Source organism: Ovis aries, chromosome 8, assembly GCF_016772045.2.
Source record: "Ovis aries strain OAR_USU_Benz2616 breed Rambouillet chromosome 8, ARS-UI_Ramb_v3.0, whole genome shotgun sequence".
Lineage (NCBI taxonomy): Eukaryota > Metazoa > Chordata > Mammalia > Artiodactyla > Bovidae > Ovis > Ovis aries.
In genome coordinates, this window is record NC_056061.1 from 73,333,383 (window position 1) to 73,350,852 (window position 17,470).

Here is a 17,470-nt window from a genome sequence, read left to right on the forward strand (position 1 = left end):
CTGACAATTCAATAAATTTCATTTATTCATTGTCTAGGCATCTTGTCCTGTTCCATCTTTTCCGCCCTTTTTTAGACCTAAAATAAAGGTAAAGGTGCATGCGCTGTCGTGTCCGACTCTTTGTGACCCCTTGGACTATAGCCCACCAGGCTCCTCTGTCTATGGGATTTCCCATGCCAGAATACTGGAGCGGGTTGCCATTTCCTCCCCAGGGGACCTTCCCAGCTCAGGGACTGAACTCAAGTCTCTGGCATCTCCTGCATTGGCAAGTGGATTCTTTACTGCTGAGCTTCCTGGCACCTAGATGGAACAGGCTCACCATACCCATTTTTATCAATTCAACTGTGGAAAACAATACTATCAGACCAAACTGGTACTTTTGTAGTTGCCTCAGGGAAGACTTCCTGCCAGAGGAGATAAACACTACAATGTCAGCAGAAACCTCAGATCGGTTTGTATTCCTGAAGATTTTCACCACTCTTGCAGTTTTTGAGCCATCTGAAAGTTGAAGCCAGACAAATGTTTTTCACCTGGTCTACCTAGAGAACTGAATCGAAATTACTTTGGCCTAAAAGATGCTATTTTGTTGCAATGTTTTAAGTACATCACTTAATATTTGTGTACTCTTGTTTCATGAGCCTGTTCACAGTTGTCAAAGTCAACTATAGAAATAGAATTTTTGCAAAAGTTCAACTTCCCAAGACCATCTCTTCAAGTATGTCTTAGATCAAGACTGTGACAGACAATTCATCTTCCCTGCTCCTGCCCATATATTTCATTTGTTTTGTAAGATTTTTTTTTTCTGATGAGGGAAGTAATTCTTTTTCCAATCTACAGTTTCTCTTGACCCTCAACTTGGTTCTTGCATGGAAAACACTGTGAAGGCTTGTGTCAGAGTGCAATGCTATGAAAATAGAGTGAGTGGTGAGATTATCTGACCTCAAACTACCACTTCTCTTAACCCTGTGTTTTGTCTCTTCCTTTCTCACCCATGACCCCCTCACCCTTCTTTGCATCCATTTCTCTTTCCTCGTTTGTCTCTGATGGTGGCTCCAACGCCAGCACTAACTTGAGAAAGCAAAACATTTAAAAATCAATCCATCGCTAGAGAAGCAGGCAGGGTGCGTCCAAGGACACCATGTGAGTTTTGGACACGTTCTTCCCTTCAAGGGGGGTCCTGGTTACCAGTGTGAACAAAGTCTGTTCCCTCATGGCATCATTTAACAAAACAAATCTGATCTTGCTCATTCCATAATTCAAATGGGTTTCCACATTTTATTTCTAAATGTTGACTGTTTTCATTCTCATTAGCAAAGTCATCCCTTTTGTGTCCTGCAAATCTTTTGTAATGGTGACAGATGCCTCCAGCTTTGAAGAGGGCATCAGACAGAAGCCATGTCAGCATTTACTGAATGCTGTCTTTACCCACCTAAACATAGCCTGAAAGTTCGATTTTCAGAATGAGAGTGTTCTGTGAGTTTATCCTGTGTAGACAAGGCCGGGCTCATCTTATGAAAACGGCGCTGTCCCCCTTTTCTCTTCTCCCTCCACAGTGAGTGGACTCTGTGGGCCCATCAAGGACTCGTATAATCTGGACTTGCCCTGAGCTCACCTCACGGCCCCCCTCGAAGGGCCTTCCTCCTCCTCATCGCCTTGCTTCCGGCCTCTCAGGTCGGCTTTCCTTTCCCAGCAGGAAGCTGACGTCAGGTGCCCCACCCCCACCCACTTGTCTCCACCCCCGACGACTTGCCGGAAGCTCCCGCCCCTCTTACCTCAGGACACTCTCGGAGCGTGAGTGGCTCAGCCCCTGCTTGCATGGTATGATGGCAGGTTCTGTCATGGGCACCAAGGACCGCAGTGTCCACTGAATGAGGCTGTGAGGATGGAGGGAGACCCTTCCACTTGTTCCCGCAAAGGGCCATTAACTAACCACCTCCCCCTCCTCCTCCCGCAGGCAGCCCCTCACCCTGCCCCCCAAACAGCTACAACATTTTCCATGATGGCCTTTCTTTCACTTTAAAGCGTCTCCTTAGTCACTCACCGACAGGGATCAAAGCCTGGGCCACTAGCCTCCGATACTCTTCATTTTTTGATGAAGTTAACAGCCCAGGAATAACCTCTACTTTTTTTTTTTTTTTGGCTGTGCTGGATCTTCAGCACATGGGCTTTCGCTAGTTACAGAGCTTAAGCCTAGTTACCCTGTGGCACGTGGGATCTTAGTTCCCTGAGCAGGGATTGAACCCACATCCCCTGCATTGGAAGGTGATTCTTAACCACTGGACAAGGAGGGAAGTCCCAAGGACTAACCTCTACTTTTAGGTCACAGATGAAAAAGAAGATATACTTTCAGTAGAATGGAACTTGCCAGGGGTGAGGAGGAAGCAGGGAGACGGGATTTATTATTTAATGGGCACAGAATTTCAGTTTGGGCTGATGAGAAAGCTCTGGAGATGGGTGATGGGTTCTGGGGATGGTTGCTCTACAGTGTAAATGTACTTAATGCCACTGAAATGCACCCTTACAAGTAGTGGAGAAGGTAAATTTTGCCTGTGTATTTTACCACAACTAAAATATATATATATATATATATACTTTCAAATATATATATATATATATATATACTTTCAAAAGCTGTTTGCAGTCATAAAACTACTGTTGTAGGAGGACATGCATGCGTGCTAAGTCACTTCAGTCTGTCTGACTCTTTGTGACCCTATGAACCCTTTAGTGGGCCGCCCTGCGTGGAATCGTAGGACCCAGCTTTTATGCTAATTAATATAGTCATTCTTTACAAGACCAAGGAAGTACAGTTGAGGTTTTTAAAAGCACATTGCAGTTTGAGGGTTGAATTGCATTCACCATCTGCATGCTTTGTCTTTCTAATCCCTAACCCTACTACTCTGGTTACTCTCTATCATGGATATGAAGCCCAGTTTAATTAAGAAGAGACTGATGCATCCAGGGTGCTTGTGGTTATCTGAGGTTGGCAGAGCCGACTTCTGGAACTAGTTAGTTGTTCATGCAGCTGTGTGAATGTCACCTTGTGTACGTCTGGAAGCTGACAAGAGTTGTGTTGGCCTGGCTAACTCTGCTCCTGAGCACTGTTTTCCAGTGTCTGGAATGGCATTCATACGCCTGTGCCTGAAATCACACCATCAGAGTCATTCCTTCGCGTGACTCTGGATTCTTCTCTGTGAAGATTTTCTTTGAAAATGCAAGCACACACACACACACACACACACACACACACACACACAAAGAGAACAGCATTCTCTAAATTAATACACAAAATAAATAGGATCCGTGACTCATTATATCTACTTTCCTTTACCACGTGCATGTGCTAAGTCTCTTCAGTCGTGTCCGACTCTGCAACTCCATGGACCATAGCCCACCAGGCTTCTCTGTCCGTGGGATTCTCTAGGCAAGAATACAGAAGTGGGTTGTCATGCCCTCCTCTGGGGGATCTTCCCGATCCGGGGATTGAACCAGCATCTCTTATGTCTCCTGCACTGGTAGACGAGTTCTTCACCTCTAGCGCTGCCAGACCACTGTAATAGTGGCTGAAATTCATGAACTGAGACACATCCACCCTGGTTTTTGTGTCTTCATTGGTTGAGCGCCTACTGTGTACCATGCTGTGTCTAAGGACGTTGTTCCTGGCTTCTGGAGTCACAAGTCTGATGGGAGAGGCAGACCCGGACACACAGTGCTGGAAAGAGCACTTGGAGCCAGAGGAGGAAGGGACTGACACGAGTATGGGAGTTCACTGGGGAAGGATGTGGTGGTGATTCTGGGCTGCGTTTTGAAAGGTGAAGAGTCTGCCAGCTGGAAAGGTGGGAGCAGGGTCACGCCAGTTTGTTTTCTCTGAGCTCTTTCTGACCCTTGACAGAATGTCTGGGTGTCCTCATCAGAAGGTCATGGGGTGAGAGAAGCCTGTGGGCCCCTCAGGAGGTCCCCAGAGCGAGACCTCTGCCCAGAGCTCCGAGTGGTCTCCCAGGCTCTTCAGGGTCATTGCTTCCAGGCAGTTCAAAGAGAAGGGGGAGGAATTTTTAAGACAAATTTAGCCAACCTGATCCTTTTGCCTGGGGAAGGCCTCGCTCTTAGACCAGCTTTCAGTGCATTTGTCTAATCCCTTTGTGGAAGGAATTAAAATGCAACACCTAGACACTGGCTTTATTTTTATCTGAAATCCCTCGCCATCATTTGAGGAAAATTGTATTGATTTTTGTTGTGTTCACGTTATTGCTTACATTGTTACTTGCCTCAGCTCTGGAATCTTCTTTCCACGGTTCAGAGCACAGATTCTGGAGCCAGACTGCCTGGGTTCATATCCTGGCTCAGCCACAATTTAAGCACTCCCTGCCTCTGTTTCCCCAGTATAAATGGGGATAATTACGATTTCTACTCCACTGAGGTTTTGTGGGGGCTTCCCAGGTATCGACAGTGGTAAAAAAAAAAAAAAAAAAACAACCAACCTGCCAATGCAGGAGACATAAGAGATGCGATCCCTGGGTCAGGTCAAGAAGATCCCCTTGGAGGAGGGCACAACAACCCACTCCAGTATGCTTGCCTGGAGAACCCCATGGACAGAAGAGCCTGGTGGGCTACAGTCCATAAGGTCACAAAGAGCTGGACACAACTGAAGTGACTTAGCACACACACATAAGTGTTATGAGGCTTCAGTGAGTTGGTTACAAAATATTTACAACAAGGTAAACAGGGAGCATTTAATACATCTTGGCTGTTATTCTCCACTTCCTGCAGAGCCCCTAACCTGAGACTGTTCTAATTAGAATGTAGAATAAGTACCATATCCTCCAGTGAGGCGTTCAGAATTTACCAGGCAGTCAAAACATTCCATGAGGGTCAATGGGTCTCTTCCAGACACTGTTAATAGATACAAAACCCAGTTCAGTGGGGCCCCTCCCTGGGGACCTCTAGCCTTGTGAGAAAACGAGATCATATCTATACCTTCACGGTGACAATTCCTGCATTTTGTGCAGTGCTGACTCCCAAACAGTCTTCACAGCCTCTCAGTAAGTTCCTGGAATATCCTGCAGGATAATAAGAGTTTCCACCAGGAAACACTGCCTGCTGGTTTGATTGTTCACTGGTGGCGCAGTGGTAAAGAATCCGCTGGCCAGTGCAGGGATGCTGGTTCAATCCCTGTGTCAGGAAGATCCCCTGGAGGAGGAAATGGCAACCCATTCCAGTATTCTTGCCCAGAGAATCCCATGGACAGAGGACCCTGGCGGGCTGCAGTTCATGGGGTTGCAAAGAGCTGGACACGAGTTAGCGACTGAGCAGACGAGGTCCTCTGGTGATGATGTGTTTACCTAGAGGGGAACCAGTGTGTACGTGGGCTTGATTTTCCTCCAGAAAGGATGGTTTGTAACCAGCTCCATGTTTGTGTGCATCTTAGGTTTGGAGGAGACCAGCCTGTCTACATCAACATCATCAGAGATCCTGTCAACCGGTTTTTATCTAACTATTTTTTCCGTCGGTTTGGAGACTGGCGAGGAGAACAGAATCACATGATTCGCACCCCCAGCATGAGGCAGGAGGAGCGCTACCTGGTGAGTCCTGTCACCTCAGATATGTAGCCCCCGCCTCAGGGCCATCTGGTCCTTGGGCTCCATGTGATGAGGGCACCGCTTCAGGAAGCAACCTTTTGCCAGTGAAAAATTAATTTTCCAGATCATTCAGATCCAAACAAACATTTTCTCAGATGACTTTCTAACCTTGTTTTCCTGTTTTCCTTTAGTGTTGATTTCAGGTCCTGGAGAAAAAACCGTTTTTCCCAGGGAATCCTGACCAGCACTATTGTTTTGGTGCATTTGGGAATTTCTCTTAAAAGGTCACAAAGTGCTTACTCACACCTCATCCCTTTCAATTTCCACGATAGCCCCATGAGGGAGGGGTACTTTGAGAGGAGGACCCTAAGATTCCAAAAAAAATGTGAACACAACCATGACTGACTCTTTCCAGGTCCTCTTACTCCAAGTCCAAGGTTCTTTCCACCACAGCGCACCAGAATCAGGCATCCCAGTGAAATCTGTTGGCTTTTCCAGACCTTATTTTGGGACCCTCAACGTCACAGGGATGTTGATCTTGATCCCAAGAGTTGCTTCCACAGCTCGAAGTTGGTAACAGATGAAAGTAGTGCATCTTATTGTCAGCTCCAGAATAAAAGATGTGTTTCCCACTAGTTTGTGACCTAGATTGACAAACGCTTGCTGAGGGCTTAGAGCCTGGTGTTAAAGAGGCTGAGACCCTGGCCTCTGTGTCTGCAGGAGCCTGTTGGTTTCACCCAGACCATCCTGGGCTTTCAGGCCCAGAAGAGAGAGAAGAATGTATGAAAGGCTCAGTGCAAATCTGCCTCCACTGCTGGCATGCAACACAGAGCCCATGCCCACCACTGCTGTGTGCACAGAAGCATCCTTCAGCTAAAGAAGAGTAGTGTTAGTTACAGTTCCAGCACAAGTTCTCTTTCCTCATTTGATTTTAAAAAAGCATAATAACAGTATGCATTTGGAGGATGGAGCATTTTTCAACAATATCACTTTCATGTCTTAAAATCCGCAGTTAGAGTTGAGAAAATTGAGATGCACAGAAGTATCTTATCCAGTGCTACACAGCTAGTTATAGATGGGCCAAGACTAGAAACAAAGGCTTTTTACTGGCCATTCAGCATTTGTTCAACTACCTAATGCTTCAGGGACGTATTCTGATGTAATATTTTTAAAGCGCCTTTTACTTTTTTTCTCTTTCCATTATGATGGCAAAAACTCTTATCTCTTCCTTTATATGTTATGAATATGGCTCTGTATTTTTTGTTATGACAAGCACGTATTTTTTATAATGACAAGTACATATTCAGAGTATAGAACCACTTACTAGAGGAATAATGTCTTTATTGTTTGTATTGGACCCGATTCACCTGTTATGTTTTATGAAAACATAGAGCATATTCCATGTAATCAAAATATCTTGCAAAGTTTCTGTTCAAAGTTTTGGTTCGATCCGATACTAGTGAGAACCAAGTTACAGCAGAGGATGCCAAAAAAAAACCAAAGATTTGAAAACAAGTTTTATGAATCTTACTCTTCAAATATTAATGTAGGTAATAAGTAAATTCGTAGTCTACCAGATGGTGAAAAGTGATCAGGGAAAGTGAAGGGGCAGTCCCAGGGATCTGTCATGTGGGCAGGGGGTAGTGGTGGGCAGGGGACCAGCTGCAATGTTAATAAGCAGACCAGGGAAGGCATTGGATCTGACATAGAGAGGGGAACTGGAGCGAAAGCCTGATGTGGGCACTTGTGCGTGTCATTCAGAAACCAGGAGGGAAAAGGGGATGACTGGTATAGAGTGAGGGGTGGGGGCAAGGAGGTGGCAGGAGGTGAACTTGCAGAGGTAAGTCTTGGAGACCACGCACCATATAAGGCCCTGTGAGTTGCTGTAATAACTTTGAATTGAGAAATAAAATGAATACCCCCCAATCATACACACCTTTTTTTTTTTGAAGGATAGTTGATTTACAATGTTGTGTTAGTTTCTGCTGTATAGCAAAGTGATTCATTACGCACACATATATATATATATATACATTCTTTTTTGATACTCTTTTCCCCTGTGGCTTATCATTGGATACTGAATATAGTTCTCTGTACCATACAGTAGGACCTTGTTGTTTATCCTCTCTATATAGAATAGCTTACATCCGCTAACCTCCCATTCCATCCTCCCCCACCTCCTTCCCTTTTGGCAACTACAAGTTTGTTCTCTATGTCTGTGAGTCTGTGTCTCTTTCACAGATATGTTCATTTGTGTCAAATGTTAAATAACACAGAAGTGGTTATCATATGGTATTTGTCTTTCCCTTCCTGACTTCACTTGGTTTGATCATCTCTAGTTCTATCCATGTTGCAGCAAATGGCTTTATTTCATTCTTTTTATGGCTGAGGAGTACTCTTGTCTGAGGAAGGCAATGGCACCCCACTCCAGTACTCTTGCCTGGAAAATCCCATGGATGGAGGAGCCTGGTGGGCTGCCGTCCATGGGGTCGCACAGAGTCGAACATGACTGAAGCGACTTAGCAGCAGCAGCAGTACTCTTGTCTACGTGTACCATGTCTTCTTTGTCCATTTCTCTGTCGATGGACATTCAGGTTGTATCCATGTTTTGGCTGTTGTGAATAGTGCTGCTATGAACATAGGGGATTACAGTTTTGTCTGGATATATGCTCAGGAGTGGGATTGCTGAATCATATGGTAATACTATTTTTAGTTTTCTGAGGAACCTCCATGGTGTTTTCCACTGTGGATGCACTAACTTACCAACCAACATTCCCACCAACACTAGAACGGTTCCTTTTTCTCCAACACCCTCTCCAGCATCTGTGATTTGTAGACTTTTTAATGATGGCCATTCTGACGGATGTGACGTGGTACCTCATTGTAGTTTTGATTTGCAATTCTCTAATAATTAGCGATTCCTTAGTGGGTCAGTCAGTAAAGAATCCACCTGCAATGCAGGAGACCTGGTTTTGACCCCTGGGTTGGGAAGATCTCTTGGAGAAGGAAATGGCAACCCGCTCCAGTGTTCTTTCCTGGCAAATCCCATGGAGAGAGGAGCCTGGCGGACTATAGTCCATGGGATCATAAAGAGCCAGACTCAACTTAGCATCTAAACCACCACCCCCAGTAATTATTAACATTGTGCATCTTATCATGTTCCTAGTGGCCTTTTGTATTTTTTCCGTGGAGAAATGTCTGTTTAGGTCTTCTGCTCATTTTTCAATTTGTTTTTCTGTTGTTGAGTTGTATGAAGTGTTTGTATATTTTGGAGATTAAGCCCTGTCACAAACTGTACACATCTTAATCAGTGATTCTTCCTCCTGAATCTCCTCTAGAAAGCTGAGCCTGCCTCCCAGCAGGGGATGCATCACCTCACAAGCCCACAGATACCCTCAGCAATTCTCTCCCTTTTTTCTGGGGGTCCAGACTCCTCCCTCCTGCTCTAGACTTATATCTGTCTGAAGCCTTGGTTCTTGTTCTGAAGTCTCACAAGCCTCTTTACACGGAAACTTTCCAGGGCATTTGATTGAAAATAGGGTCTGTGGGGGGGAGAGAGAGAGAGAGAGAGAGAGAGAGAGAGAGAGACCTTAAAGTTGTGCAGTGCACAACCTACCCAACTGTACGTGGATGTTCCAATATTCTTCAGTGCTCCCACCAACTGCTGGCTGCCTATATCATTTCTCTGAGTGATATAATGTCTTCACATTTGTCCTCTCCTCCCAGTGGCCAGCAAGGTCTTTGAGAACAAGATAAGATCAGAGTTCCATCTCTGTCCCTGGAATTCAGAAGAGTGGCTGAATTAGCTGTTGTTGTTCAGTTGCTAAGTTGTGTCTGACTCTTTGTGACCCCATGGACTGCAGCACACCAGGCTTCCCTGTCTGTCACTATCTCCTGGAGTTTTCTCAAACTCATGTCCATTGAGTCAGTGATGCCATCCAACCATGTCATTCCCTGTTGCCCGCTTCTCCCCCTGCCTTCAATGTTTCCCAGCATCAGGATCTTTTCCAATGAGTCAGCTCTTTACATCAGGTGGCCAAAGTATTGGAGCTTCAGCTTTTTTTTAAAAGCCAGTAAAATGTTGAAAACTGGTAATGGAGACAAGTCTTGCATTTTTGGAGAGCCTTTATGATATGAGAGATTCTGGGGAAATTCCCTGCCTGGAATTCTACCCTCAGAGATTCACAGGGGCCCCCATTCCACACGTAAATCACTGTGTCCTGAGAAGGGCCCATGTCAGATGAGCTTGGCTCATTCCTTGGCCAGGCCCCAGCAGGAGAGCCCTGAGCTCCCCCCAAACAGCGGAGGGAGAATCGGGGAGCAAAGAGCAAGGAGGGCCCCAGAGACACGTGACTCCTTCAGATCCAGCTCCCGTCTGACCCTGTTAGGAGACTGTTCTCTTGTTCAAAGGATGGTTTGTTTATTTGGAAGAAGCCAGTGTATTGCCTTTTTTTTTTTTAATAGCTGAAACTTTTTATTCCCTCTCCTCGATCCCATTAGACACTTGGAATAAAACTGTCCCCTTTCAGAGCCTGTCCTCATTTTGGCAAGCCTGGGTGGTCAGTTGTTTCACTCAAAAGAGGGTGTTGTTTGTGTCTCGCTGGGGTGCAGGGCAGCTGTGAAGAGACCAGGTCCCCTCAGTGAGGCCCTGCCTGGGGGTGAGGGCCCAAGAGGGGAGGCAGGCGAGCCCAAGTGGGCAGGCAGGGCGACCACCCCCTTGGGGACCGAGCAGCAAGGCCTCTTGCTACTCACACACAGAGTCACGGGCGCTGGCCTGAGACGGGTCCACTGGTGTCCCCACTTGATTCCAGACCCCAGGGCTCCAAAGCCCTTTGTTTTATCCAGTTGCCAAAAATAAGGCAGTTCTGCTCCTGGCTGTGGGCCTTGCAGAGCTGCTTAGCATACAGCTGAGAGAGGGTGGGGTTTGGGGGCTGAAATATTATCATCTGTGATGCCAGGTGGTTGGGAAGAAACTGGAAATAGGAACAGGGATTGTAGGGTTCCTGAAGGTCAGTCATGAGGAGCCTCTCTTCTCTTGGATGCAAGAATGGGGCCTGGGTCTAGTGATGGGTTAGGGGTCCAGCCCAGCATAGAAGCCAGGCCTCCTGACTCCATACTGTCTTGTTGGATCACTTGGACCTTATGTTTTACTTCCTGGATGGTAAAACGAGAAGAGGAGTGGGCCAAGTTCCATGGTTTTTGAGCAAAATCATTTCATCTGATGCATCTTTACAAAGACATAGCTGTTATGACAATTTTTTTTTCAAATACTCAAGCATCTTAGAGCTATTTCCCATATTTTCTGAAAACAGATTTCCTAAAAGCTTCTACTTCTCTCCAAAAAATCTTCACTTATTTATCAGAAAATGATTTTACAATAAATTATTGCTAGAATGGGTAAAATTCAGCGTATAGCAGCCATGCTATGAAAAGGCAGTTCTCTGGGGCTCGTTTCCCTCTCTCTGGAGCCAGGCACTCGGCTCACCATTGCAGAGGTGGCTGCATCCTTTCTTGGTTTTAGGCTCGGGAGGTGGGGCGGGCGGATCTGAGTGCAGGCGCACGTGGACACGTGCCAGGGCTTAAGACTTTTGTCCAGCCGGAGTCCAGGCTGCTTTATTTCCAGGGCAAGGACATACCTGGCACCCAGAATGCAGTTAAGGAGAATGAATGTCTGCTAATGAAGAGCAACTGTTGTGATTTACAAGCGAGGGAGAGCGTCTTGTTCCCTAGAAGCCACTCCCTTCTCCAGTCCCCAAATTTCCCTGAAAACAGCTGCCATTTCCACTCTGTTAGTTATACGTGTGTGATTTTTTTTTTTTTTTTTTTTGCTTGTTGTTTGCCTAAAACCTGGCCTGAGAAAGGTTCATGGTGAACACTTCTGCAGAGATACCACTTGGCATTTTCAGACAACAATAACAAAAATGTCCAATTGAACTCTTTACCCAAATTCCTGCAACTTCACCAGATGACCGTTCCCTAGGTGATCCGCCATTTGTAGAGCAGAAAGAGGGAAAGGCATTTTCCCAGGGAGAGAACTGCCTCTGTGATGCTGTTTATTCGTCTTGGCTGTAAAGCGTGGAAAGTAATGCATGTTTAAAAGAAAAGATGTGTAATTTACAGCTTCTTAATTCATAAAGAATTCAGTGAATCATGTTGGATTCTGGAGAAGCCTGAACACGGGCCAGCATCAGCAAAGGTTTTCAGAAAGCTATGTGTTTTAATCCGCTTGAAAGCTTTGGACTCTGAGCACCCTTAGCTTTGGAAATGTATCTATGAAATACTCGATTCTGGAAATTTCCACTCAGTCCTGACTGGCTGAGGCTGTCCTGGGAATGAAACCTCAGGCTGTCCCTTCATCCCTCAAGCATCATTCTTCTTAAAGGAAGAAAACGAATAAGGGATTTGGATCATCTGCTTTTTACGTAGTTCAGTAAATATATGTATTTTCCAAAGCTCCGAAGGTAAGAAAGTCATGCTCTTTGTCTCCATCTAGTTTGGATTTGGCCTATGACTGCAGGCTGAGCAAGCGGCCCAGGACATGGTTTACTTAGCTTCTGTTCTCTGCTGCCCCAGCTGGGTGACAAGCCAATGGATTTAGCCTCCACAAACCTTACTCTTCTCTTCTGTACAATGGGACCATATTACCTTGTCTGTTTCACAGGCTTCTCAAGAAAATAAACTGAACATTCTACACAGAAGTGTCCTGAGAGCTAAAACTTTCCAAAACACATTTTGGAATTAATGCTTTCATACCCCTGGCTCTGTCAGTGGCTCCCGGAGACCACTCATTTCCTATAAATCAGGGCGAATGGGGATGTTTATCTCTTTTGGGGAGCCAGCGGCTGCTGCTGTTCTCCTGTGGCTCAGGGTACCCTGGGCCGTGTCCTGAACCATCAGGTCCGCTTCTGCTGAACCTCTCAGATGGCCCCACTAGACCCCTTCTCCTGGGAATCTGTTTCTAAGGAATACTGCTTCTCTGTGTTCCCAACAGCTGGAGACATGTTTTGATCCCAGCCTGCTGGCACCCATTTGTCCCATGTTTATTTACTTGGAAATCTAAGCTGGTGTAGGCAAGTGCTTGTAAAGTCCCCAAAGCGGTGCGTTCTCACCCCGGAGGATGGGGAGGAGAGGTGTACAGGGCCACAGGCTCTGACACACTGAGCCACACAGAGGACGAAGGTGCTACTCCGGAGAGAGATGTCTCTGACATCCGTTCCTCCAGAGGTGTGTTGAAAGCAGGGATCGCAAGTATTTAGAGAACCAAAGACGAGCTCTGTTGGTTTAGCAATACCTGGAGTATCCCTGAGACTCAACCCACCACCGGTTTCTTGAAAGATGGAAGAAGAGGACCACAGTTTGAAGAGCAAAGATGCCTTTAGAGAATGAGAATAGCACACATCTGACCAGCAGCAAGACAATGGGGTCTCAGTCTATACCCAGAGGACATGGCTTCTCTCAACCACCCAAATGAACAAGGAAATAAGTCTTCCTCTCAAGCCTCCGAAAAGGAATCAGCTTTGCCAACACCTTGAGGTTAGCCCAGTGGGACCTGTGTTCAGACTTCTGACCTACAGAACTGGAAGATCAGAAATGTTGGTTCACATTTCTCCCCCTTCTTTTCCTATCTCAGTTCTCTAACCCAGCTGAGAAGGGTTCTCCACTTTTAAGGATTTTTGTGAATCCATTGGGCTCATCCAGACAGTCTAGAATCATCTCCCCATCTCAAGGATTGTAACCATAATCACATCTGCAGAACCATTTTTTGCTGTATGTATATGGTGCCATATTCACAGGTCCCAGGGATTCAGGTGTGGACATCTTTGGGGTCTATTATTCTGCCCACCACAGTGTCACTGTGACTGTGGGGACTGAGGGAACTGTGGAGGGGTTGTGAGCATGACAGGCATTTTGAAACTTGGCTTGTCCCGGTCACTGGTGACTGTGCAGTGACGCCAAGCTAGGGCTGCCGTAGTGACGCAAAGCTAGGGCTTCTCTGTCTCTGGTCTGCAGAACCAAGGGGCCAGTTATACGTTTTATTTTTACTTCTACTAGTGACTCATCCATCCATCCATCCACTCATTCATCATTCATTCATTTATTAATGATTTAGTGCTTTCTGTGTGACGAGAATAATAATCAGAACTGGAAATGAAATGCTGAGCAAAAATAGACCCCATGTCTGTCCTCATAGAGCTCAGAGTCCTACAAGGGAGGCAGGTGTTAACTCCCAAACCACACAAATTCATGTGAAATGTAACTGGCTCACATTTGACAACACAGAGAAACGGGCCACTGTCTGGGCATAGTTGGCAAGTCTAGAGGCCAGAGGAGTGGTGGTTGAACTAAGATGTGAAGGGAAAGAGAAGAAGGAGGAACAGTCTGGACATCGGGAACAGCACATGCAAAGGTCCTGCGGCAAAAGGGAACAAAGTGAGCAAAGGGAAAGAACCAGGGAGGCTAGAGCAGGGTGAACTGAGGGACAAAGGGAAGAGCTGAATCCTGCAGTGTGGGCAGGCAGAGGTTAGACCCCACAGAACTTCCCAGGGCCTGTTCACGAGGACTGGGGAGACTCTAAAGGATTTAAAGCAGGCCTTGGGGGTGGGGAAGCATGTTTACATGGGATCCCAAGATGTACATTTTGGGAAAAAAATGACTTAACTTCAATATACAGTGTACAGAAGGGCTCCAGTTAATCTGAGGTTGCTGCAGTGATCAAGCGGGAGATAAACAATCAAGGAGCAAGTATTTACAGAGTGAGAACCATGCCTAAGGAGCAGCTCTAGGGTAGGGGCAGGGATGGTGATGGGGAGCATTTACCGTGGGGAGCACTTCACTGTCCTTCCATTTGCTGACTGCCTGGTTGGCAACAGAAAACCCAAACTTGAGGAACTGTCATTGGCTGGGGCATGATTAATTAGGAAAAGAATGCTGCAGACACCAGCCTGAGAATTCAGGAGAGGAAAGAAATCAGTGAGCTGGGCTCACTGGGGGAAGCTTCCTAGACAAGGTGGGAGCTAAGATCTGGGGACAGATTCAGATTCAGGCAGGGGTGAGGGTCAGGAGGACTGCAGGAGCGGAGCGTTTGTGCCAAAGCCCGAGAGCCTGAGGCTTGCTCTGTGGTCAGCCGCCCAGCTTGGCTGGAGCAGCGGGTTTCGAGTTTAGGGTTTGGGACTGAGAAGCGATTCACCAGATGTCCCCGAGGAGGCTGCCAAATCAAGTTTGCCTGACCTGCTTGCTCAATGGAAGCTCCCATCAGGAGCACCAAACCCAAGCTACCAGAGCACAGCCAGGTGCATCCCGCTGGCCACCTGTCAGCTGAGCTCATCTGCTCCAGACCCCCGCCCCTCACTGAGTCAGCCACCAGCTGCAGCTGCCCCCTCACTGGGGGCTCAGGCCTGCACCCTTGCTGGGACGGGTGGCTTAGATTTATGAAGGTGGTGGCTCTCAGCCTGACCGCTCTCTGGAATCATCTGGGAGGCTTTTAAAACTCCTGTTGCCTGGGTCCCACTCCCAAAGATTCTGGTTTAATCGGTCAAGGGTGCAGGCTGGGCTCTGGGATTTTTTAAAAACCCTGGAAGTGATGCCACATGTAGCTAAGGCTAAAAAATAATTACTGAGAAATAACTGCACATCCATTCTTGGCTGTATTAGCAGAAGTTAGTTTTACTGACAGATGCACCTCCTGAATATTTTCTAGAAGCTTACTTTCTGTATCCGTTACATATTTAGAAAAAGCTCTATTTACCTTCCCCTCAGGAATGTTTTTATTTGTTGGACTTTTAATTGGTATGTGCAAATATACGACACTAAAGGAGTTTGATGGCATAGTGTTAGGTATGTTGTATTTATGTATACTCTGTATGGGTCTTAAATCAGGCTTTCTTTTAAACTGAACTAATTAACATTTATTATATAGAAACCAAAGAGTATATTATACTATACATTTAAGATCTCACTTCAGGAAGCATGTTTTAGGCAATAAAACAGAGAATAAGTACTTTGATGAACAAAATATTTTATTTAACATGAGAACATCTTTTTGTTTGGTCAGTGGAGTCATTTGGAATCCATTACCATTTTTTCTAAAGAGATATGTGTCACTCTTCAAATGCAGGCCAGTTTGTACAAATACATATACATGTTAAATTTAAGGATGTGGGTGAATAGGGCTACACTTTAAATGCAGTCGAGAAATGTTCTTTAAAACACTGTTCTTTAAAATGCAGCCAGGGAGCTTGCTACTCAAAGAAGTTATGGGGTGAAGGTTTATATAAAGTGAAAAACTAATGACAGTTTATCAGTGTTAGAATTTTGAATTTCATACCCTAATACTTGTTTTTCAGAACCTGGCACACCTTTGTAGTTGTCCTCAATTTGCTTTGCCAAATTGTAATATTTTTTCCTACCAAACTGTTTTACATACACAGCATAAATTCCCCAAAGGCAGAATGACCTCTAAGTGTGTTCTTAAAAATAGTTTGCAAAATCTGAAGACAGACAGGAAAAGTAAGCGCAAAACATCTAAGAGATTTATTGGAATCTCAGCTTGAATTCTAATTGCAAGTACTTATGAAAATGTCAATATTAACATGAAATAGCTGGCAGTTTTTCTAAAAAATGTAAATTGAATTAGATAGTGCGTAATTGGAGAAACGCTTGCTTCACTCAGGCTCTCTCAAAACAAGTCTTCAAATCTGTTAGCTGCAGCAGCCTTGCCCTCTAATGGCTGGAAATTGAAGGACAAGGTGAAATACTTGTGACTGCAAGGAGGATAGAAGCTAAACAGAGGGTATGGCAGACTATACGGCACCGTGTCGGAAGACTCCTCCCAAAGCGAGGGACTCGGTGTAAAGTCAGGACCAGCATAGTCTTAAAAAGAAACAACTCAATGGGTGCTGAGGGAAGGGAAGACAAAAGCATGCTAAGTGCCTTGGAGCTTCTGGGCCATCTTCAGTAGAAATGGTACTATAGATGCCCGATGTCCTGAAATGCAACTGAGAGGTCAGCTCACCTCATAATATTAAAACACTGAGAAGCCTGAAAAAGTTATAGAATAAATAGTCAAGCCTGGAAATTGTGATAGTCTTGGCTTAATAAGTTTTGCAGAGCACACGTAACAATCCACTTTAGTTCCCTTTTATGATTGACTAATCAGTGTCTCAGGCAAGGTAGAAATGGCATCAGTATGTCTGGTTTGTCAGGAGTATAATAGGAAGTTTGTTTTATCCCACATGACATTTCCATTATCTAGGATGACAGCCAGGAATGAATGAGCCAGGTGGGGGATCCACTGGCTATAATGTCATGCAACCTCTAGGCACAGACCACTTTTTCTCTGACCCTAAATCCATGCAGATATTCCTGAATTAATGAAAGAATTTTAACCAAATCCTGCTTGATTTCAAGACAAAGCTTTTAAAAAAGTGGCTCCAACTCCGTGTTTCATATTACAAGGAAAAAATACAATGGAATTGTATCAACATTCAGCTAGATGTTTCTATACTCTTTTTTTTTTTTTTTTTGCACTGAAGAGGAAGGTTATACCAGTATGACTTTTAAATGTTACCACTGCCCCTTCACCACTCTGTAGAGTTTTAAACACTCACTGCTGGTTTTTAAAATAACCTCTTGGATGAGACTTGTTAAGAAAACCAGCAGATGTATAAAAGAAATTATCAAGTTCAATAAGAGGTGGTGGCAACTTTGTTGACAATGAAATCTCACTATGATTATGGCATTCCATATATGACCCACTACTAAAGAGTAGAAACCTGTGAGATTAAGAAAAGCGATCTAAACAAAAATAATAGGGAGTTCCCTGGTGGCCTCCTGGTTAGGATGTCTGGACTTTCACTACCGTGATGCAGGTTCAGACCCTGGTTGGGGAACTGAGA

General features: G+C 45.3%; 1 protein-coding gene across 2 annotated transcripts in view; it reads left to right on the top strand.

Annotated features, from left to right (window-relative positions):
* Positions 1-17,470, top strand: part of UST (uronyl 2-sulfotransferase) — a 314,331-nt gene that overhangs the window by 215,339 nt on the left and 81,522 nt on the right. For both annotated transcript variants that reach the window (XM_027972539.2, XM_042253586.2), the window contains exon 5: positions 5,426-5,579. In XM_027972539.2, coding sequence (XP_027828340.1) covers positions 5,426-5,579 — 154 coding nt within the window. The remainder of the gene's footprint in view (positions 1-5,425; positions 5,580-17,470) is intronic.